Below are 23544 nucleotides of genomic sequence, written 5' to 3' on the forward strand. Positions count from 1 at the left end.
AAGCCAAAATTGGTAAAGAAAAGTAAATGTCCGGACCATCAAGAAAAGTAAATGTCCGGACCATCAAGAAAAGTAAATGTCCGGACCATCAAGAAAAGTAAATGTCCGGACCATCAAGAAAAGTAAATGTCCGGACCATCAAGAAAAGTAAATGTCCGGACCATCAAGAAAAAGTGTTTTAAAAGATATCATTTCAAAATTGAACTGGGTAATAAATTACTGTAAGCGTGAGGACAAAGAAGGGAGTGTCCAAACTAATCATCAATGGCCGATTGTTTGAACAAATTCTAACTCATTTTTTACAACTTCCTCAGACAAAATCTGACTTTATTCCTTGAGGTCTACTCTAGATAAATAAATAAACCTACTGCGGAAATATTAAAAATTCAAATTTAAGATTGTCTTCTTCTTGGAATATACAGAAATAAGGTAATCCGATAGAAACTACTGTCACCAAATATGTTTACTAATGTTTACTGGGGTAGGAAATAAGATAATCCGATAGAAACTGCTGTAACCAAATATGTTTACTAATGTTTACTGTGGTAGGAAATAAGGTAATCCGATAGAAACTGCTGTAACCAAATATGTTTACTAATGTTTACTGTGGTAGGAAATAAGGTAATCCGATAGAAACTGCTGTAACCAAATATGTTTACTAATGTTTACTGTGGTAGGAAATTTTGTGTGGAGTAAGTCCAGTAAGTGAGAACAATTTAAATGTACATTTTTCGTACTTTTTTGAGAGCTTATACTTTTTAAAAAAGTTAAGCATGTAAGGGGGTTTACGTTATTCTTGACGGAATGAGAGATAAATATATAGCTGAAAATTTTCCGATACAGTCATTGTAGTTAGTTTTACGTTATATCGATATCCAATGTGGGCACTTTAAAATTTGAAGATAAATTATTGATCCCTCAAATTAATTTTATCCCTGCAGGGTGCGACCCCTACACTTTGGTAAGCTAGCCAACACGGGATACCGAAGAGAAATTAAATAATCCGTGGGTTTGAATGATGAAGATCAATAACTGATCCTGAGATTCACAACACAAAAGCTCTCAATTCTGTTGATGTATGCAAAACATATTTTTTCAGACATTATTTTGTGCTTGCTGAGATTGAGACACTGTTTTGACCAAGCGCCACTGCAAGGAGAGAATGGGGACCCAGCACGACAGCTTGAACTTATCTGGAGACTGTGCGCTGCGGACAGGACAAGTATGCGGCCGAGCGCTGGACCTACCATTTTCTGAATCTTACTGCAATCTTGCTGAAAATAATGTTGATGCAAATTTATATTGTAACGTTTGATGGCAGTAAATATTTTGCAGCATTTAGAGGATATCCTAGATATCGATTTTCAGTATCTTTCTCTCTAAGTCTATGTCGATTTATTTTCTAGGCTCATAATAATTTTGCGAACTTTAAAACTTAATGATTTCCATAAATGATAATCTTCTTAAAATGAACTTTATATATTTATTTTATCTTTTCTATTAAAACAACGAACTATTATACTATAATGTTGTGTGCCCTGTATTTGAGTTGGTTTTGTAATAATACATTTGTACAAATACAACTGTCAAAACCATCGTAGACCACTTCACATATTTAGAAAAACTAAGAATATTTTACATTTTATTCAATATTGAAACATGATTTAACATCTAAAATAGTGTTCAATTTGATATGACAGGAATGAAACAAATTTTCTACAATTTTTATGTTTTTATTTTTTTTAATATTTGTTTATTTGCCATGCATTCCAGCAAATCTGGGAATAAATAAAAAATGATGACATGACTGGTTTAATGTCTTTAATTTATGGTTTGCCAGGGTAGAAAAAAATATCGAATAGTTCTCTTTATGTCATTGCTTTGAATTGAAATAAAGATTATTGATTAGAGAATTAAAGATTTTGGGTAATTCTTCTAAATCAAAATTAAATTTGAATATTGTAATAAACAATCTTTAATAGGTACTACCTTCTGTCCAGTGTCTACTGTCCACTGTCTTGTGACCAGTGTCCTCTGTCTACCAGTGTCCACTGTCTACCAGTGTCCACTGTCTACCAGTGTCCACTGTCTAGTGACCAGTGTCCACTGTTTAGGGACCAGTGTCCACTGTCTAGTGACCAGTGTCCACTGTCTCGGGACCAGTGGACACTGTCTAGGGACCAGTGAACACTGTTTAGTGACCAGTGTCCACTGTTTAGTGACCAGTGTCCACTGTCTAGTGACCAGTGTCCACTGTCTAGGGACCAGTGTCCACTGTATAGTGACCAGTGTCCACTGTCTAGGGACCAGTGTCCACTGTCTAGGGACCAGTGTCCACTGTATAAGGACCAGTGTCCACTGTATAGTGACCAGTGTCCACGTTCTAGAAACCAGTGTTCCTATATAAATGGCTTGGTACAGTCATTGTCGTGTATATTAATACAATAAAGACGACTTTCTATTTCAATTTTGATTACTACTAAGCTTTCAATCAGCAGCGACACAAAGTAAAACAAAGTTGTCAATTAACAGCTTCTTTTTGTTTACATGTAAACATGTAATTTGAAAAACGCTTGTCAGGGATAAAAAAAATTATTAATAAAAAGTCGTCTTCATTGAAATGATATAACGCTGACCACTGTACTTATACAGTATATGTATTAATATAACATTTAAAATCTTTAAAATATTAAATAATAAGTCCAAAGCTGTGCTTAAGCATGGCCTGCCACAAATTCTTTATTTATTTCGAAATAGTCCTTTTTACAAAAAAAATGTGCAAATTTAGCTGAGCACTAAATAAATTCAAAGTATAAAGTGCACAGTGGTATAATTAAATCATATAGAATAAAGTGCACAGTGGTATAATTAATTCAATTCTATGTAAAATATATCAAAATGATTAGTTTCCCTAGGCGAATGTTAATTCTAAATTCTGTTTCCTCGAACTCAAGCTGAAGCCATGCTCTAGAAAAAAAATATTAAAAATATTAGTTTTCTAAAACTTTGAAATCAAAACTGAGATTTCTTAAATTAGATATATTTCAATAAAAAGATACTTTAGACTAAAACTTTTTGTTTAATCACTTTTCAATATTTTTGGAACGTATTTTATTAGTTTAAATAAAAATTTGAATTCTATAAATTAGAAAAAAATACTAATATTTGTTACTATAAATTTTACCTTTTTAGTTTAATCACTTTTCTTTTGGAACAATGAGATCATGTCTATTGGTAGAGGAAATACTATTGTAGAGTTCTTCTCAGAGGAGATAGAGTTCAGAGTCTAAACATATAGAGTTCAGAGTCTAAATATAGAGTTCAGAGTCTAAACATAGAGTTCAGAGTCTAAATATAGAGTTCAGAGTCTAAATATAGAGTTCAGAATCTTAATATAGAGTTCAGAGTCTTAATATAGAGTTCAGAATCTTAATATAGAGTTCAGAGTCTAAATATAGAGTTCAGAGTCTAAACATAGAGTTCAGAGTCTNTATATCTGAAAGAGATTCAATATTATTCATATAGCAAAATATTGGTTTCCTCACAAATAAACTATTGGTTTACCCCCCCCCCTCCCTCCACTGCAAAATTCAATTTGAAAATTTGACTGCACCAAATGCATAATAATGTATATTGGTGGAACTGGAATCATTAAAACAAACAAATTAAACAGGCAGGGTTTATGATTTAGCTATTCTACGAATCGAACAACTAAAGGGCCTGCAAGCGTAATTTCAATTGACCTGATTCACAACAGTACCCTTCAAAACGTTGTCTGATCAAGTATGAATTAGATATCAAACTTCTTTATTTAGAAAACTGTTTATTTTCAATTGTGGTTTCTCTACGAAAGCATGATTTGCTTATTTCTACTGCAGGAAAACATATAGGAATTATCTGATGTAAACAGTTATTAAACTAGAAAAACGACAATATCTTTCACATTATTGATCAGATAAAGGTTTCAAGGTTATCGTTGTGAATTGCCATCTTTGCATGAAGGGTCACTTGAAATTACTCTTACAGTCCCTTTAAGTGAGAAAAATTGAGAAAAATCAAAATGCAACAACATTCGTTAGAAAATAGTCCCAACGATCTTTTTCTACTTATTCTTTGTAAAATATTCTATAATACCCTAATGCGAAGTAAAAATTTCTCTGAAACTTATCTCCTAGAGAAGTGAGAAGTAGAGCTAGCTGGGGTACCCGGTGTTGTCCAGGTTTATATTATAATATTCATAGTCATAGTTACTCGCGGCTAGGTAAAGTGCTGTTATAAATAACCCGGTTAATTTATTAATTGTTTCAAGGCATTTGATTCGTGTTTGGCTTTAGAAATAGTTTGCAGCATTTTTCAATCTAATTTGAGTATAAATACCTTTCTATGAAACAATTATCACAAAAAAACCTACAGTCCTTGTCATTTCCAAAATGTGGTCTGCCATTTTTTGGGTTTTAAGCATAGAGAATAGAATATATAGAGAGGAATTTACTAGAAAAAGTGTAAAACGGCCATTTTGTTGTACTGTTTCCATACTGCAGGTGTACTTCACATATTTATGCTATATAACCTGTTGGGCCCTGGAATATCATTTTATAGAAAATCTAAAATTATTGTTAAAAGAAAACCAAATTATGAAATAGGCTGGTTTCATAATTGACCAATGATCATTTCACATAGACTCTATGCCATCCACTTTACAAACGATGATTTTCCGTTTTAACTATAAATCAAATAATGTTTTTATTCACCTAATTCATTATAAAGTTTATTTAACATCTTTAAAAATTTCGAAATTGAAATGAATAGTCTAGGGAACATACTGTATTAATGTACTCTACTGCATATAATTTGTGAACATTTACATGATTTGTACACTTTGAACTCCCTTTCAGGCTGAAAGGGACTGAAAAAATTCATACCGAGAGATTCTTTTAATTCCTCTCTATATATTCTATTCTCTATGGTTTTAAGATTACCAGGAGATATTAAGAATTTTGTTAGGATTTCAGTTTATAAACAAATAAAAAATAAATCGTCTAATTCCGAACGAAATCATTCACTAATTATGAAAGAACAATCGGTTTTTTTTCTTCAAAGTGGCTTTAAAGCTTGGGCCATGCTCAGGACTCAAACTAGTTGTACAGAAATTCTTTAAATTCAGCCAACTAAAAGTTCGTACAATTCTGTTTATTTTAATAAGTTTTTTCAAATATTCCAGCCGCACTTAAGCAATTTTGTCGAATAAAAGGGTTTGTAAAACAAATTTTGATCGTTCGTCCAACAACTTCTTTAAGGTGACAGAATTTGATGATAAAACAACCGCCGGTTCCTCAAATTTCTATAATAGAAGAATATAGAACTAGCCTGTAGGTATCTTAGCTGCAGAGCTGCAGGACTTTGTTCTATTATATTGGAAGCTTCACGTAGAGCCCTGGAGGCTCTCATTTCTCCATCAGCTGCTATAACCTAGAATAGAATAGAATATAATAGAATAGAATAGAATATAATAGAATAAAATAGAATGGAATAGAATAGAATAGAATAGAATAGAATAGTATAGAATAGAAAAGAATAGAATAAAATAGAATAGAATAGAATAGAATAGATTAGATTAGAAAAGAATAGAAAGATAGTAAAAATATACTGTAGGTATAGTAAAGTATACTGTAGGTATAGTATAGTATACTGTAGGTATAGTAAAGTATACTGTAGTTATAGTATAGTATACTGTAGGTATAGTGAAGTATGCTTTAGGTATAGTATAGTATACTGTAGGTATAGTAATAGTATACTGTAGGTATAGTATAGTATACTGTAGGTATAGTAAAGTATACTGTAAGTATAGTAAAGTATACTGTAGGTATAGTATAGTGTACTGTAGGTATAGTATAGTATACTGTAGGTATAGTATAGTATACTGTAGGTATAGTATAGTATACTGTAGGTATAGTATAGTATACTGTAGGTATTGTATAGTATACTGTAGGTATAGTAAAGTATACTGTAGTTATAGTATAGTATACTGTAGGTATGCTTTAGGTGTGTTAAGAATAAGTAATGTAGAAAAGAAAATAAATTTTGTAAGTAACGTCCTATGTCAAGGTGTCATATATACTTATTCAAGGGTGTTAAGTGAAAGATCTGTAGAAAAAAGAACAGCATTTAATTCTTTTTTTAAAACCATATTAACTTAGACATCTAGTCACAAACACGTGTAAAGTAAAAATAATATTATCAAAATATCAAATATCTTTATGTAAAAAAAAAAATTTTGCAAAGCTTTCTTGAAGGAACTTTTTTGATATTTGTAGAAATAAAATTCTAAATTTTAATCAAGATGTGTGTTCTAAAAAGTTATGAATTGTTGACATTTTCATTGTGACGTGTTAAGGCAGCGAAGGGGCTATTATTTTTTATAAACAAAGATCTTTCTGATGTTTATTACCACAAAACCAAGATAATAAAATGTATATACAACCCTTACTCGCTCCCTCCATAGTCCATAGTTCTTCCTTATTATTATTGATATATAAAAACATGGGAAAAAATGAATGCATAATTAATATTTTTTGGCAAATATTTTGTCTTCCTAGATGATAATTTGATAATAATGTTGCCAAATATATTGTTTAGGAAACTTTCTAGGAATATAATTTTGTTAGTTTTTCCCTTTAATTAAAGTTATTTAGCTGGATTTATAAAGTTTAGTTAAAGTTATTTAGCTGGATTTATAAAGTTTAGTTAAAGTTATTTAGCTGGATTTATAAAGTTTAGTTAAAGTTATTTAGCTGGATTTATAAAGTTTAGTTAAAGTTATTTAGCTGGATTTATAAAGTTTAGTTAAAGTTATTTAGCTGGATTTATAAAGTAAGTTATTTAGCTGGATATAAAGTTTAATTAAAGTTATTTAGCTGTATATTAAGTTTAAAGGCTAAAAAGTTTTCATGACAAAAGCTCCATTGTTTAGTGTCTCCTTATGTTTCCTTTAAATAAATCCGATGGATTAAATAACTTTTATCAACTTTCCTCTATTCTTATCTCTCCCCCCCCCCTCCCCATTCTTCTCTTGTCCTTATTTTTAATTTTACTTTTTTCTATTTATTAGGTTTTTCAGTAAATTGCTTTATGTTCTCTTATTCTCTTTTTTCTTTTTTTTCTAGCTTTGCTTTTTAAGTTGATTTTTCTCAGCTTTCCTCTATTTTTTTGCTTATCTCTGATTCTGCTTTTTAACCTTTCATCTATCTTCTTTACTTAACTCCTGATTCTGCTTTTTTATCTTTCCTCTATTTTCTTTACTTACTCCTGATTCTGCTTTTTTATCTTTCCTCTATCTTCTTTACTTACTCCTGATTCTGCTTTTTTACCTTTCCTCTATCTTCTTTACTTCATCCTGATTCTGCTTTTTACCTTTCCTCCATCTTCTTTATTTACTCCTGATTCTGGTTTTTCTTCCCTTTGCTCTAGCTTCTTTGCTTATTTTTGATTCTGTTTTTTCTTCTTCTTTGCTTGTTTCTGCTTCTGCTTTTTTTACCTTTGTTTACTTTTGATTAAGATTTTTCTTACCTTTGCTTTAGCTTCTCTGCTTATTTCTAATTCTGTTTTTTCTTTCCTTTGCTCTAGCTTATTTGCTTGCTTCTGATTCTGCTTTTTTCTTACCTTTGATCTAGCTTCTTTGCTTACTTCTGTTTCTGCCTTTTCTTACCTTTGCTCTAATTTCTCTGCTTTCTTTTACCTTTGCTTCAGCTTCTTTGCTTGCTTCTGATCCTTCCTTTTCTTACCTTTGCTCTAGCTTCTCTGCTTGCTTCTGCTTCTGCTGCCATGGCTCTCTGAAGCTGCTCTGGGAGTCTAGCATCCTTTCTAAAAAGTGAAGTCGAGGTCATAAACCATTCAATTATTCCCAATTATATACATTTTCCTTTTTCTGTTTTCTGTATGGGGGATTATTAAGCGGATATTAAGTAAACCTAAAACTGTGTCTTCAACAATTTACAATTCACAATTTTGTTGCAGAAAGGAATCCAGTCTTTGATGCAGTACAATCCCAAATGTTCGAATCCCCATATCTTTGCAACCTACTGTTGTAAATCTTTGATAATTCAAACTAGATTATTTGGTCATATTTCGAAATATCTTAAAATTGGGTTCCAAAGATATACGGATTGGAAAATCAAAGTTTATAGAAAACATTTGAAGGGGAAAGTGGTAAATTGTTGAAATCACTTTCTAGCTGGAGGGTCAACTTATATCCCACTGACGACACAGAAGTTCTGATTTCTAAAGAATATCAAATTTTCTTTGTTTTATGCCAATAATGATGAACATTCCCTTTCGCGAGTGTTCGCGAAAAATGAAAAGGGGTATAGGCTGTTCCCGGCTTTTTATTTGTTGCGTCTAAAAGGAGATAATGGTTAAAAACTACCCCCTTTTAGTTTTTCGCGAACACTCCCTTTAAGATTAAATATCTATTCTGAACTTCACTCTAAACTTTCAATGTATTATTTACATTCTCCTCTCTTCAAACTATTGTATTACGTGGATTCCTTTCTTAAAAACAAAATATTTAAACGTACTTCAATATTTTCAAATTTGCAAAAATAATTAAGAAATATATTTGGAAAGGAATATTCCATAAATCTACAAACAAAGCTACTCTCCATTGAAAGAGTTGGCATGACCAATTCTCAACGATACCCTTAAAAGTTATGTCTGACCAAGAATGCCATGAGATATTCATCAAATTCTCTGATAATTGTAAATTTTTTATTGTGGCTTCTCTAGAGAGTGAGTTGCGTATGGACAAAGGAGGAAGATGTCAAAATTAACAATTTTTGGTTAGAAAATTGACGACATCTTTCACATATTTGATCAGGTTTAAACAGTACTGTTTTAAATCGACCCTTTCTTAAATGGAAGGTCAGCTGAAATTACATTTAGTAGAATGGTGGTCATATCATATAATTTTTAAATATATGGATAAAATATGATGAAAAGAATTATAATTAAAGCATGCAGTGTGCAGAATATATTTGTTAGTCAAGCAGTAAACAAGATTAGCAAATTAAAATATTTTTGTGTAAAAAAAAACTATTTAAAAATCTTATTAAACATAAATAAACTTACCAAGACTTTTACCATGGAGAAGAATTTTGTAGTTGGATTGAGTATATTTATCTAAATCTTAGTTACAGAGAAAAGAATTGAGGTTGTTGCTACAAACTCAAATTTTCTAATCCCTATATCTTTGGAATCTGTTGACGTAAACCTTTGATATATCAAACTTTAATCATTTGAGCTGACATAATTTATAGCTTAACCTATCTAAGGTCTACGACATTGGGTTGCATAGATATTGGGATTAAAAGAGCATTGTTCATGGCAACAACTCAGTTCCTCTTCTCGAGTCTTAAACCTGCATGTATAGCTTTAAGTGGTTAAACTAGGAAAAATAATTCTGAGGTGAAAACTGTTATGTAAACTAGCGCTAATCAACTGTAAACTAGCGCTAATCTACTGTAAACTAGCGCTAATCTACTGTAAACTAGCGCTAATCTACTGTAAACTAGCGCTAATCTACTGTAAACTAGCGCTAATCTACTGTAAACTAGCGCTAATCTACAACGATTAATTTAATCTGCATAATCCAATTATTCACAAAACAGAATCTGTGCAATTTTTATCAATGTTTTAATTAATCACTACTCTTACAATATCGGTTAGGTAACTTGCAGTGGGAGCCATAAAATTGTGGAATAAGAATTCGACGATGAAGCAATATTATTTGATGTTGTTCTCAAACAAATAGTTTTACTTGTAGATTGAAAATTAAACAGTACAACACAACTGAGTAAGAATTTAATGAATTTGAGCCGTGTCTCAAATCCGCCAAAAACCGATTTCAATTGAGTGGCGGCTTAAATCCTAAAACATGAATACATTTTTAAATGAAACCAACCATATTTGTGCCGCGTCTCAAACTTAAGCTGCGGCTCAAATTCTTTAGATTCAGCCTATGCTGCCCTTCTTCCTGTCTCGCAGTTTTTGGCTCCCACTGTATAAGTAGTTTTATTTCAGACAGTTCACAAACATGTTTATTAAGATGAGAAAATTATTTACATCTGAAAAAATCAAAGAAACTCTGTTTACATCACTCTGATTGATGAAGGGGAACTATTGAGAGGGTCAAAAATAAGTAAATTCATGTTTTTTTGAAATCAATCACAGCTCTTCTTATTGAAAAGCTATAAAAGTAGGAAATTTCTACTATGCATACAAATAAGCTTTTCTGAAACTTGAGACCGAATTTAATAAATTTAAATCGTGTCGCTGAACCGCTGAAAATTGGTTCCAATTAAGCGCCGGCTCAAATCTCGAAACACTGAAAACAATTTCAAGTGGAATGTTTGAGACGCGGCTCAAATTCTTTAAATTCGACCCAAGGACGTACAATCAAATCTAAAGGAGCTCTATGAGGTCACAATAGCGTACTAAAGCAGATAATGTGTTAGGAATCGCAGTTCTTACTTAAAACGTGCTCACAAAACGTTTCAACAGATAATATATATAATTTCAGTTTGGGGGTAATGAAACATCTACAATTCCTGGTTCCTGTAAGGTTATTGTTTAGTTTCCATATCGGAGTATTGAAGATCTAACTTTGGATCAACATCAGATACAATTCTTGTTAAATATAGAATACAGGAAATATTATTTTGTTCTAAATACCTAATTTACTTTATGTTAAAAAATAGTTTTTTGTTTAAATCCCAACAAAAAATTAAGATTAAGATATATGTATGTACCAAATAGAGATTTATTTCTTTAAAATTATGATATGTGTTTACATATATTCTAAATGATTACACGTTAAGCTTGAACACAACAGAAGTATAAAAAACTGTTTCAATAATGTAAGAAATTCACATAAATGACACGAGAAAAAAATGGCAATGTTGGGTTTTTAATTTTTTCAAAATCAGCTTCATCTTTGAAATAAATTCGCAGTTCGCACATAAATAAAAGTGTTTTAAGGTTAAATTGTTTCTTTTTCAAACTCATAAAGTCATAAGTTAGTTAAAAGTTTCAAACATAAAGGAATAAAATAGTATTTGCAGCGGAGTCCCTTCAAATCATCTGTAATGATAATTCTTTTGATAATTTGGCAACCAGAAATACATTTTATTATCATATTAGAGACAGAGCCACGCTTTCGTAGAGAACACCTCCCCCCGCCAAAAAAATGAGACAAAATTTTAAGATCAATCAAATACTGTTGGTTTTGATTTATGTATAAAATTACCAGGGGCGTATGCATTTGTCAAGCGGGGGAGCTTACTTTTCATCCGTCCAGGACGTGTTGGGGGAGAACACTGGAAACAACAAGTTCACTGATCTAGGGAGTGAAATGAGTCCCCCAAGCACCCAACCCCATGTTCACGCCCCTGGAAATGAGCCCCCATAGCACCCAGCCCGATATTCACGCCCCTGGAAATGAGCCCCATTGCACCCACCCCGATGTTCACGCCCCTGGAAATTAAATAACAATGCATAATTTTACATCAAAAGAATACAATAACAACTTTTTAACAGAAAGCTGTTTATCTCAAGAACTGCTTTTTCTTTATAATATATAATTTTCATGTCGTTGTTGGCACACTGTTTTCTGTTTGAAAGATTTAAACTAGGATTAAAAATAATAAAAATGAATAATTTTGTTTAAATTTTCTGTTAAAACTTTATTTCATGCCTTAGTTGAAACCATAATCTGTGTTGACTCCATTATGTCACGCCACAAGATCGAGCCAACAGTTTATGATATCCTAATCTTTCCTTTTCTCAGTTAAGCTCAGTAAATTAGAAGTTTAAGCTTGGTTGCAGCAGCATAAGATCTGTATTCAATTATTCAGATTCTTCTAGCAAAATTCTGCAAAAGATCAAGTAAAATAATATTTAATTAAACCTTGAGAGACAAATAAAAACATGTATTGAACCCACAGACTGAATTCACAACACATATTTATCATTAAATTGAAAAATTTCCTGCAGTATATTTTTAAAATTTTAGATTATCATTCATTGCTTGCCATAGAAACGGATACAAATATAGGATTACAACATTTCAATTGCATTGAATTCAACAGAAGGATAAAATGCTCTAGAATTTTAAACAAAGTATTTTTTGTATTTTTTGTATACCTAGATCTTTTTGTATATCTGTGTAAATAGATATTAGATGATATATGTGTTTAAATAAGAATAGTTCATGGTTTAATGTATAACTAAGGAGACTCCTAATCTTCATGAAGCAGGTATCGTGCAACCTCCATAGGAAACGGAAATACAATTGTATGGTTTCTCTCAGAACTGATAGAACTCAAGGTCTGAACAAGAATTTCTTTTTAAGGCGCCAAAAATAAAACCTTTTTTTAAAAATACAAGGCAAAAGTTAAGAGAACACTTCATTTTTCATTTTTTTTACAGTATATTTATCCTTAACACAAAAAACTTGTTTTGATAAAAGAAAATACAAAATGGCGTTCCTCTTGAAAGGAAATGAACCTGAAGATAACGAAGCTGAAGTGCTGACGAACTTTGACTCATAACTTCAGCGGCATCACGCAGAGCCTTCGCAGCCTTCTGCTCTCCGTCAGCAGCGATCACCTTCCAGATATATTGTTGTCAGCAACCAATTAGGTAGTTGTTAACATTCTTATTTTTATACCTTAGCTCTAGCCTCCCTTGCAGCTTCGGCTTCAGCTGCCATTGCCCTCTGTAGTTGGACTGGAAGACGACAATCCTTACTAAACAGTTGATCCTCTCTAGTCTCTAGTTACCAAACCAAACAGAAATTTTACCAAAATAAATATGGTTCACTATAGTTTCTTTAACTTTTAATGATAAAACTATGGTTCTATTTAAGGCTGATGTTGAAATATTTTTAAAGTAAAAAAACATGATCTGTTTCTTTGAAAATATTTAAATTCGTTGCTCACTAAATAGTTAACATGCGGTGAGTGCTTTTTGTGCTGAATTAAATACTTCCTTTCAAATTCTCACCACTCCCCCCCCTTCTCCTTTCACTAAGGCCCTTTCCCCCCTTCTCCTTTAACGTAGTCAAATGGTAGAAATAAATGAAAACATTTAGAACTCAAAATTTCAGTTTTATTCCCGGATTTTAAAGTTTACAGAGAATAAAACTTTTAAACTAGGTTTTAATGCTTAAAATGGCTTCCGTATAAAATTGCTTGAGATAATTGCATAGATTGGACCGGGATTAGATGGATAAAAATAAATTCAGTAGACTAGTAGACTAGTAGACTAGTATACCTAGAAGAATAGTAGACTAGAAGACTAGAAGACTAGTAGACTAGTAGACTGGTAGACTAGTAGACTAGTAGACTAGTAGACTAGTAGACTAGTAGAATAGTAGACTAGTAGACTAGTAGACTAATAGACTAGTTGACTAGTAGACTAGTAGACTATTAGAATAGTAGACTGTTAGACTAGTACATAGTAGACTATTAGACTACGAGTTTAGTAGACTAGTAGAATAGTAGACTAGTAGACTAGTAGACAAGTAGATTAATAGACTAGTAGACTAGTAGACTAGCAGACTAGTAGACTAGTAGATAAGTAGACAGTAGACTAGTAGACTAGTAGGCAAGTAAACAAGTAGATTGATAGGCTAGTAGACTAGTAGACTAGTAGACTAGTAGACCAGTAGACTAGTAGACTAGTAGACAAGTAGATTAATAGACTAGTAGAGTGGTAGACTAGTAGACTAGTAGACTAGTAGACTAGTAGACTAGTAGACTAGTAGACTAGTAGACTAGTAGACTAGTACATAGTAGACTAGTAGACTAGTAGATTAGTAGACTAGTAGACTAGTGGACTAGTAGACTAGTCGACTAGTAAATAGTAGTAGACTAGTAGACAAGTAGACTAGTATACTAGTAGATTAGTAGACCAGTAGAGTAATAGACTAGTAGACAAGTAGACTAGTAGACTAGTAGACTAGTAGACTAGCAGACTACTATACTAGTGGACTAGTAGACTAATAGACTAGTAGACTATTAGACTAGTAGTCTAGTAGACTAGTAGACTAGTAGAATAGTAGACTAGTAGACTAGTAGACTAGTAGACTAGTAGACTAGTAGACTAGTAAAAATAGTAGACTAATAGACTAGTAGACTAGTATTCTAGTAGACTAGTAGACTAATAGACTAGCAGACTAGTAGATTAGTAGATTAGTAGACTAGTAGACTAGTAGACTAATAGACAAGTAGACTAGTAGACTAGTATACCTAGAAGAATAGTAGACTAGTAGACTGGTAGACTATTAGACTAGTAGACTAGTAGACTAGTAGACTAGTAGACTAGTAGACTAGTAGACTAGTAGACTAGTAGACTAATAGACTAGTAGACTAGTAGACTAGTATACCTAGAAGAATAGTAGACTAGAAGACTAAAAGACTAGTAGACTAGTAGACTGGTAGACTAGTAGACTAGTAGACTAGTAGACTAGTAGACTAGTAGACTAGTAGACTAATAGACTAGTAGACTAGTAGACTAGTAGAATAATAGACTAGTAGACTATTAGACAAGTAGATTAATAGACTAGTAGACTAGTAGACTAGTTTGTTCAATTTCAGAAAGAAAAACGTCGATATCAATACGTCTTTCTTTTTCAAAGATAAATAGGACAATCCCTTTAATAAAAGACTTAAAATAAAAGACTTAAAAGACGACATTTTATCAAAGGATTTTCTTAAAAATCGGGACTCGGTGAATCATAACTTATTAAACTTTTTTCCACCAAAGTTAAAGGAATTTTGTTACCAAGATGTAAGATTTGAAAACCGTAACATGCATGTTTTAAAGCTGATATTTGAGTCGGAGAATATTGAGAAGTGTCCAGTATAACTCTCAAAGTTGAATGAAAAAAGTCGGAGATTTGTTGTCTAAATAAACCCCCAAAACTAAACAGAGTGTCACAAAACTCTTTTCAAAAAGCAGAAAATCTAAACCTATTTAAATCTAAGCTCATTCTTTTTAAGAAAAGGATGTCCAAAAAACTTTCGTTTGCTGAGAAAATAAGTTAAAAAAAGAGCATTCTGAAGAATTTGGGACACCCTGGAGGTTAAATAATTAAATTTGCTTACATCTCCACACGCTCAACTTTTATTCCCCACGGCTCAGTTGCTTCGTCCAAAACAATCTAAAATACAATTTTTTAACAAAAAATTAATTTCAAACTCATTTTGAATTAAAAAAACGTAATTTATTGAAAAGGGGTGAAGTGGAGGTTTAGCCTATGGGGGTGAAGTTTTGATGCGCATAAGCACGCCGATTTTTTTTGTGCACACCCCTAAAAACCGTATTAAGATTAAAATTAAAGCTTAAAATCTGTATTAATCTGTTAATTAAGCCTGTATTTTATTGATTCTATAAATAACTCTATTTGTACTCTATACTCTTATTGAACTCTATACTCTTATTGAACTCTATACTCTTACTGAACTCTATACTCTATATGAACTCAATACTTAACTCAATACTTAATGAACTCTGTACTCTATAAACTCTATATTCTATCCTATTAAAATAAATTCAATGTTCAGAGGCCGTTCCTTCCATAAACTACATTGGTCGACAACTTGACGTCTCCAAAATTGGTTGTGAAATGTACGGAGAAATGTCTATCTATCAGATAAGAATTTAGCATGAGACATCTAGCGGCCAACATATCGTCCCCCAAGTACTTTGAAATACAGACCACTTTCTATGTGTCCGACAAAATTATTAAAAATAGTGATAATTTTAGAAAAAAGTGCTTTTCTTACAGTAAAATAAGTGCAATTTTATGTGTTCTTTAGTTTCTGTTTTTACACTTTTTCATTAATCATAGAAAACATGTCAACTAATGTGAGATAATTTCGTTTTCCTTGTTATATTTGACACTTGTGTATAATTGGTTCATTTCTCTGTTGCCACCTAAATTGTATCTTGATAATCTATTTGGACTTTTTAACTTTTGAATCAATAAAAGTAATCTAAACCAGTTCCATCAATTCAAAAGTTACCGACTATGGTATATGTTTATGTTTGTGTTGGTAAGATGGTGTCTGTCTGTTCTTAATTATGTTTGTTTGTTTGCCCGCACACTGTTCCTTATTATGATGCTAAGTCTTTTATATTTATTTACTCCAGGATATTACATTCGCACCATTTCCGTTTTATGGAAATATAATCTTTAATCATCTGCATATTAAAGATATATAATCTTTAATCATCTGCACATTAAAGATATATAATCTTAAATCATCTGTACATTAAAGATATATAATCTTAAATTATCTGCACATGAAAGATATATAATTTTTAATCATCTGCACATTAAAGATATATAATCCTAAATCATCTGCACATTAAAGATATATAATCTTATTCCGCGATAATTTCGCTTTGTTTTCGCATTTTTCGCTTCATTCATTTTCGCGAAACGTTTTGTTCGCTAGAAACCCTACTTTCACGGAGTAAATGTGGCATGATCTGCATAAAGTATAATAGTTACACCTCTGGGGTCACGTGACGTCCAAAAACATTGGACCTCAACTTTCCAGAATTTTTTAATTGGATATAACAAATAATTAATTTCTAATCTGTATTCCGTGATTTGTAAGTTAAGGAGATAAAATATAGAAATTAGAGATTACGCCGAAATCATAGGGCTTACTGCAATAAGCTTAATGTAGGTAGTAAGTAGTATGAAGTACTTACTTAAAGTACTTAAAGGTACTTACAGGTACTGTAAATTCAATTTCAAGTATAGCCTTAAAAGCTTTGTCTAATCAAGCTTGAATTAAAATTAGAAGAATTAGAAATAGAAATTCAGAATTAAACGTTTCTTCCATATAATTTATAAGATTAAAGTTTCAAGGGTATCGTGGTAAATCAGGCATTTGAGTTACTTGAAATAACGCTCACAGTCCCTTTAATCGAGTACTCCTATGCATTCTGTAAACTATTCTTTTCATAATTAACTCTGAATTCCTTTTCCGATAAACTCTTCTCTACTCTATGATACATATGCATATACATATATAAACTTTGTACTCGTGAATAACTGTGCTATATGTACCTTTTTTACTTTTCTTACTTCATGAACTTTGTACTTTATGAACTTTATGTACTCTTTGAAATTTGTACTTTACTAACTGTATGAACTTTGTGAATTTTGTACTTTTTGAACATTTATAATTCATAAACAGTATGTCTTCGATAAAGTTTGCACTTTAAAAACTGTAAGAACTTTATGACTTTTATGTACATTAAGAACTTTATATACATTATGAACTGTATGTACTCAATGAACTCTGTACCTGCATGTTTCCGGAAATACTTTCTCTATCTGATAAGATTTCATGAAGATTCTTCGTACCAAGTATATTTCTGCCACCACATACATTCTTTTCTCTAGTAGGGAGGGAGCAGGGGGGTGGACTCAGAGGCGTATTTAGTGGGGGGGCTACAAGGGCTCAGCCCCCCTGTAAAAGTGGAGGCTTTGATTTTCAGGGGGAATGGATCTTATTATTATGTGTGTTTTATGATATTGTTTAATTTCAAATTTCGCGCGGTTTATTTTTTAATTATCAGAGAAGATATTTGCCGTAGTGATATAAGTAAATCTGTAATTTGTTATTTTTTATTTGTGATATAGATAACGATGTATGAATTGTAATTTCGTCTATTAACTTCAACTTGTAACATATAAAACTCAAATACAGTTGATACTGAAACTCTGCTTTGATTACAGTGTTGAAAGTAATTTGGTTTTCATTGAAACATACGAATTGAGATTGTGTCTTGTATGAGACATTGATCAATAGATCGCTATTGTCCAGTTGACATAGCAAACAAGATCGCACCCAGTAATAGTGGTGTTAATAGTTCACAGGATTGTAGCTGTGTGGATCGAGTCCTGCTTGAGACATTGATCAATAGATCACTATTGTCCAGTTGACATAGCAAACAAGATCCCGCCCAGTGGTAGTGGCGTTGATAGTTCAAAAGATTGTAGCCGTGTGAATTGTGTCCTGTTTAAGACATTGATCAATAGATCGCTATTGTCCAGGTTGACATAGCAAACGAGATCGCGCCCAGTGGTAGTGGCGTTGATAGTTCACCGGATTGTAGCCGTGTGAATTGTGTCCTGTTTAAGACATTGATTGATAGATCGCTATTGTCCAGGTTGACATAGCAAATGAGATCGCGCCCAGTGGTAGTGGTGTTGATAGTTCACAGGATTGTAGCCGCATGCAGATCGTGTCCTGTTTGAGACATTGATCAATTTATTGCTAGTTGCTAGTGTCCGTATTGACACCGATAGCTAACAGGATCGTGTCCTTCGATTGGACATTGATAGTTACGAGCTTCCTATTGATATTGATAGCTAACGAGATTGTATCCGGGTTTGAACATCGATCGTTATCAAAGGCTTTTTCTAAAACCTTTACTATGCTACGACTTATCTTATTACTAAGAGCGAAAGTGAAACTGAACTGTACCTGGATAGATACTGGTTCCAGAAATTTTTATGGAGTAGGCGTTTACAAGAGAAATTTTTATCAAAAGTGGGTGTTTCGTTTTTACAATTTAAATACTTTTTATTTCAGATTTAATTTAATAAGAATTTTGAAACAAAAGTTAAAAGTAATTCATGTTTCGCACTGGGAAAACTAGTTTCAATGATATCAGAAATTATTTCTAAATTTTGAAAAACTTTCCTCAAAGATAAAGAGAAAATTGAATCAAAACTTTTTACAGAAAACACTTCCGGATTCAAAAATGCATACAGTTGAAATGAAGAAATGTATACTGTTGAAGAAATGTATACTGTTGAAGAAATGTATACTGTTGAAGAAATGTATACTGTTGAAGAAATGTATACTGTTGAAGAAATGTATACTGTTGAAGAAATGTAAACTGTTGAAGAAATGTATACTGTTGAAGAAATGTAAACTGTTGAAGAAATGTATACTGTTGAAGAAATGTATACTGTTGAAGAAATGTAAACTGTTGAAGAAATGTATACTACAAATCTAGGAATTCGAAAAAGTCTCAAATACGAATGTTCCTCATTTAGTAATTTTAATCGCACATATTAAAAAGCAATTTTGGTGTTTTATGTTACTTTTATTATTATTATTTTTTCTGGAGTTTTTCGTCGCTATAAAAGACAATTTTAACCGAAATTTTCAACTGAGGTAGCGATTAAAAAGAATATATTCCTTAGTGTAGTTTGTGCTAGGAGTCTAGTGGAATGATGAGCGTTTTCTACATTAGCCACAGATATTGTCGCGTTAGATACCCTAAAATTTAGAATAGGTTATTGTCCTTAACTAATTCAACATGTCTTAGAATGATAAAAAGAAATAATGTTTATTTCAAGAATTTAAAATCCAAAAAAAATTCAATGTAAAATATAAAACTTTTCTCCTTTTTTCTAACATTTTTTTATTTACATTTTTTAGAAACTTGTTGTTCTTAAAAAAAAAATGTTGGGAACTTTTTCTATAAGGTTCGAAATCGAAAAAGAAAGTGTTACATTTGATATCCTGAGTGACAAAGGATAGGTGGCCTATACCTCAGATGAAATAGAGGTCATTATCAGCCGGCCAAACGAAATAAAAAATGTTGTATTTGCATCCCTGGGTAACAAAATATAGGTGGCATATCCCTTAGATTAATCGTCTTGACGGAGGAGGTAGTTTTCTGTCAAAAAGTAATATTTAGTCTGTGCCACAAACTCAAATTTTCTAATCCCTATATTTTTTCAACCTGATGGTGTTGATATTTCAAACTTAGATTATTTAATCCAACAGAATTTATAGTTTGAAATATCTAAGATCCACCACATAGGGTTGAAAAGAAATAGGCATTATGGCATCAGAGTTTGTGGCAAAGACTCATTACCTTTAACGATTTCTAAAAACAACGGGCAACGCCCTACTAGCTACTGATATAACCAAATGGTTGCATTACCTATAGTACACAACAGCATCTACGGATACAGTTACAGAATCCCTGGTCAGCACCTGAAAATCAGCTGTTTTACAAAACATCAATGCCGCCATTTTATAAAGATGGATGCCTCTGGTTTATCAATAAAGAGATAAATGTCAATTATTAACTTTAATCAGACAAATTAAAATTGGAGAAAAGGCGCTGACTCCAATTAGGTTATCTTCGAGTTTCAATTTTAAACTTTATGGATAATTAAATGTAAAGGGATAACGTCCAATAAAAAAATCTCCTAGTAGAAGGTTTTTAAAGAGTTATCTCTAGATTGAATAACGTGCAATGTAAATATCTTATAGATGTATTTTACATCATTCTATTCTAATTTATCATAATTTAAATTACATCTCTTTTAAATAAAATTTTACAGTCGGTAATCATTTGATTCATAACATTAATATTCTAACTAATTCTTTAGTGGTTAGTATCAAGTTTCATACGTGAATTCGAATATTTAATGATTTAAATCAATTTAAGACGCTTGTCATGCCATCTTTTAAACAAACTGTTTTTTTCTACAACCAAAGCAAAATGAAAAAGGGAAAGAAAACCGTTTTTTAACTTTTTTGAATTGTGCAAACATGCCCTTTTTTAGAAGTAAAGTTTTATTCATTGTGGTTTTTGCTCAAGTGAGTACGCCCAATCATCTCCAAAATATTGAAAGAATTGCCCAAGAATTCATAAAAAAGGGTTTTGTATTCAACATTCATAAAAATGAAAGTGTTACTTCTAATTTGATTCAGGAAAAATACGGTAAATAATGAGCAGAAATGTTGCATAAGAAACCCTTTTATTAAATAAATGAACACTCCCTTTAAAAATTACCTCTTGTGGCGGAACATCCAGAGTTATCGTTCTTAAATCCACTTTTTGATAAGTCTCGATACACGGTAGAACAAAAAATATTCCTAGAAGTGATTGGGTGAAAGCTACAAGGTAAACCCGACGAAAAAATTCTATGAGAACTATGGAAAACTATAGTTAACAAGTAAACCAACTGTTGGGTAAGTGAGAGGGAGGATAAATGGAAATATTTTTTAATTTAAGAAAATGATCTTATCATTCTAATATGTCAAAGGAATATTATTTGCGATATTTTTGAAGTTTAATATTTTACATTATAACGTTAAATTTTAAATTTCCAAATGCTGAGGCAATATATAAAATTTAAATATTCTCGAATATATTAAAAATTCACACAGAAGGTAACCCAGATATAAAACCCTTCATCATCAAACTTTACTGAAAAACATTGAAAAAAATTCTAATATTCACAGTTCCAGAAATACTGTCTGGAAAATTCGCCAATTTTTTAAATTCTTCAGTACTTACATGTCTTGTAAATTTGTTTTTTATACTTTAACCCCTTTTAAAATACCTAATAGTGAAATCGTAAATTTAAAGCTACGCCCCCCCCCCCCTCATCAGTGTAAGAAGTATAATGGCTTCTGAATTTTTTTTTCAGAAATCATAAATTTTTAATAGTCCTTTAAGTTATAACTCAAATTTTTTAAATAACGTGCAAAACAAAATATTAAAGCATTTAAAAAAAATATTTTATGTTGATTTCTATTTAGATATTATAGTGCTGACAAACCTTTATTATTATTTACGTTTATTCAAAGATTGGGTTTCTTTGTACTTTTTTCATTCTTTTCCGAATTTGATGTTTTGGTGTGAAACAAAATAAACATTTTTAGATGTTTTATGTTTTTTCTGTTTAGACGAAACTGTAATATTTCTTCGTAAAGTTGAACTTCTGAAGAATTTAGACTTTACGAACATTTTGTTCAGAACTATGAACAGAATGTTAGAAAAATTTACCAATTCGTAACATTCGGTTATTAAAAGTTCGAAATGATTACTAGATCTATGTTTAGTGTTCGACAGGCGCGCAACTAGGGGGGGGGGCCCAGGGGGGCCAGGCCCCCCCTAGCCTGATTAAGGGGGGGCATGCCCCTCCCTTAAGAAGTCTTGCCCCCCTGTAGGGGGGGGCAAGAAATGACGAAGTACACCCTGTTTTGCAATTTAGCGATTCATGAATCCAGACCCTGAGGAAATTTTAGAGCTCTTATCGTAAAATAAAAAAGATAATTGAACGTTAGTTTATTGAGCTTATAGTTCAATCCATATAGCACTTAATACACCATATACACACATACAGACCCCCTTCGTCTCCGAGCCTAACTACTGCCGTAGATCAGAACAGTACCTGACCAGAATAGATTTCTTGTTTCATTTTATATCAGATGTGTTGACTTATAACTGAATATCCGGTTGGTAAGATTAGTTTTTTATTGTTTAAGTATAACACACATTTTTCTTGCCCCCCCCTTAAAATGTTTGGGGGGGGAAAAAAAATTTCCCCCTAGCCCCCCTCTAACCAAATGTCTAGTTGCGGGCCTGGTGTTCGATGTTTAATTTATCTAATATATTTATATCCGAGTATTAAAATCAAATATCACTGTGAACTCTGAATTTTACTATTTAGATTGTGTTCTCAACAGCACTATTCAGCGGTGCAACATTGCAGTTCTTTTCAGCGGTTGAGTGTTACAATAGTACAGCTGTACAACTATCCAGTGCAGTGGTGCAACTGTATAGCTGTTCAGTGATGCAATATTGAAATTTTGTTCAGCAGTTGAGTGGTACAAAAGTACAGCTGCATCACTATTTAGTGGTGCAACTGTACAGCTTTTCTATGGTGCAACATTGTAGTTTTGTTCAGCGGTTAAGCGGTACAACAGTACAGCTGCAACACTATTCCGTGGTGCTACTTTACAGCTGTTCAGTCGTGCAATTGTACAACCCTTTAGTGTGGTGAAAAAGTGAAGCTGTGCAGCTGTTCAGCAGTTAAGTGGTACAGCAGTACAGCTACACAGATTATTAGTGATGAAACATTACATTTGTACGGCTGTTCAGCGGTGCAGCTGTACGTTAATTGGTGCATCACTTTATTGCATCATGTACCTCTTGAGGTGGAACAGACATTACATGTGTTCTCATGTCAACAACATGACAGTGCTCTACACAAGGGAGCTCAAAATGAAGACCTAAAATCGCAAACTCTGCTTTGAAGATAAGGATAAATATGTACGTCTACAATCCCTGATTATAATCAACCCCCCTCCCCCCCAGGATCTTGGAGATCCCAAGAAGATTTTATAAGTTGGAAAGACCAAAATTTCTGTTTTCTTTTTTTGGAGGGATTGTAGATTGTAGATTGTAGATTTTAGATTGTAGATTGTGGATTGTGGATTGCAGATTGTGCAGGATTGTGGATTGTAGATTGTAGATTGTAGATTGTGGATTGTGGATTGTGGATTGTAGATTGTAGATTGTAGATTGTAGATTGTAGATTGTAGATTGTAGATTGTAGATTGTAGATTGTAGATTGTGGATTGTGGATTGTGGATTGTGGATTGTGGATTGTAGATTGTGGATTGTGGATTGTGGATTGTGGAT

The 23544-nt window shown here is 32.2% G+C and overlaps 1 protein-coding gene across 1 annotated transcript; it reads right to left on the reverse strand.

Moving 5' to 3' along the window:
• Positions 1–1573: 1573 nt before the first annotated feature.
• Positions 1574–22318, reverse strand: LOC111713739 (band 7 protein AGAP004871). The gene is made up of 10 exons (XM_023488679.1): positions 22292–22318; positions 20905–21054; positions 20044–20096; positions 19290–19370; positions 17382–17451; positions 15162–15217; positions 7782–7860; positions 5368–5469; positions 3185–3286; positions 1574–2967 (listed from the first exon to the last, which is right to left on the reverse strand). Exons 1-9 carry the CDS (start codon positions 22316–22318, stop codon positions 3194–3196), a joined length of 711 nt encoding a protein of 236 aa, XP_023344447.1. The 3' UTR covers positions 1574–2967; positions 3185–3193.
• Positions 22319–23544: the final 1226 nt, after the last annotated feature.

This window comes from Eurytemora carolleeae, unplaced genomic scaffold (genome assembly GCF_000591075.1).
Source record: "Eurytemora carolleeae unplaced genomic scaffold, Eaff_2.0 scaffold1472, whole genome shotgun sequence".
NCBI classification, from domain to species: Eukaryota; Metazoa; Arthropoda; class Copepoda; order Calanoida; family Temoridae; genus Eurytemora; species Eurytemora carolleeae.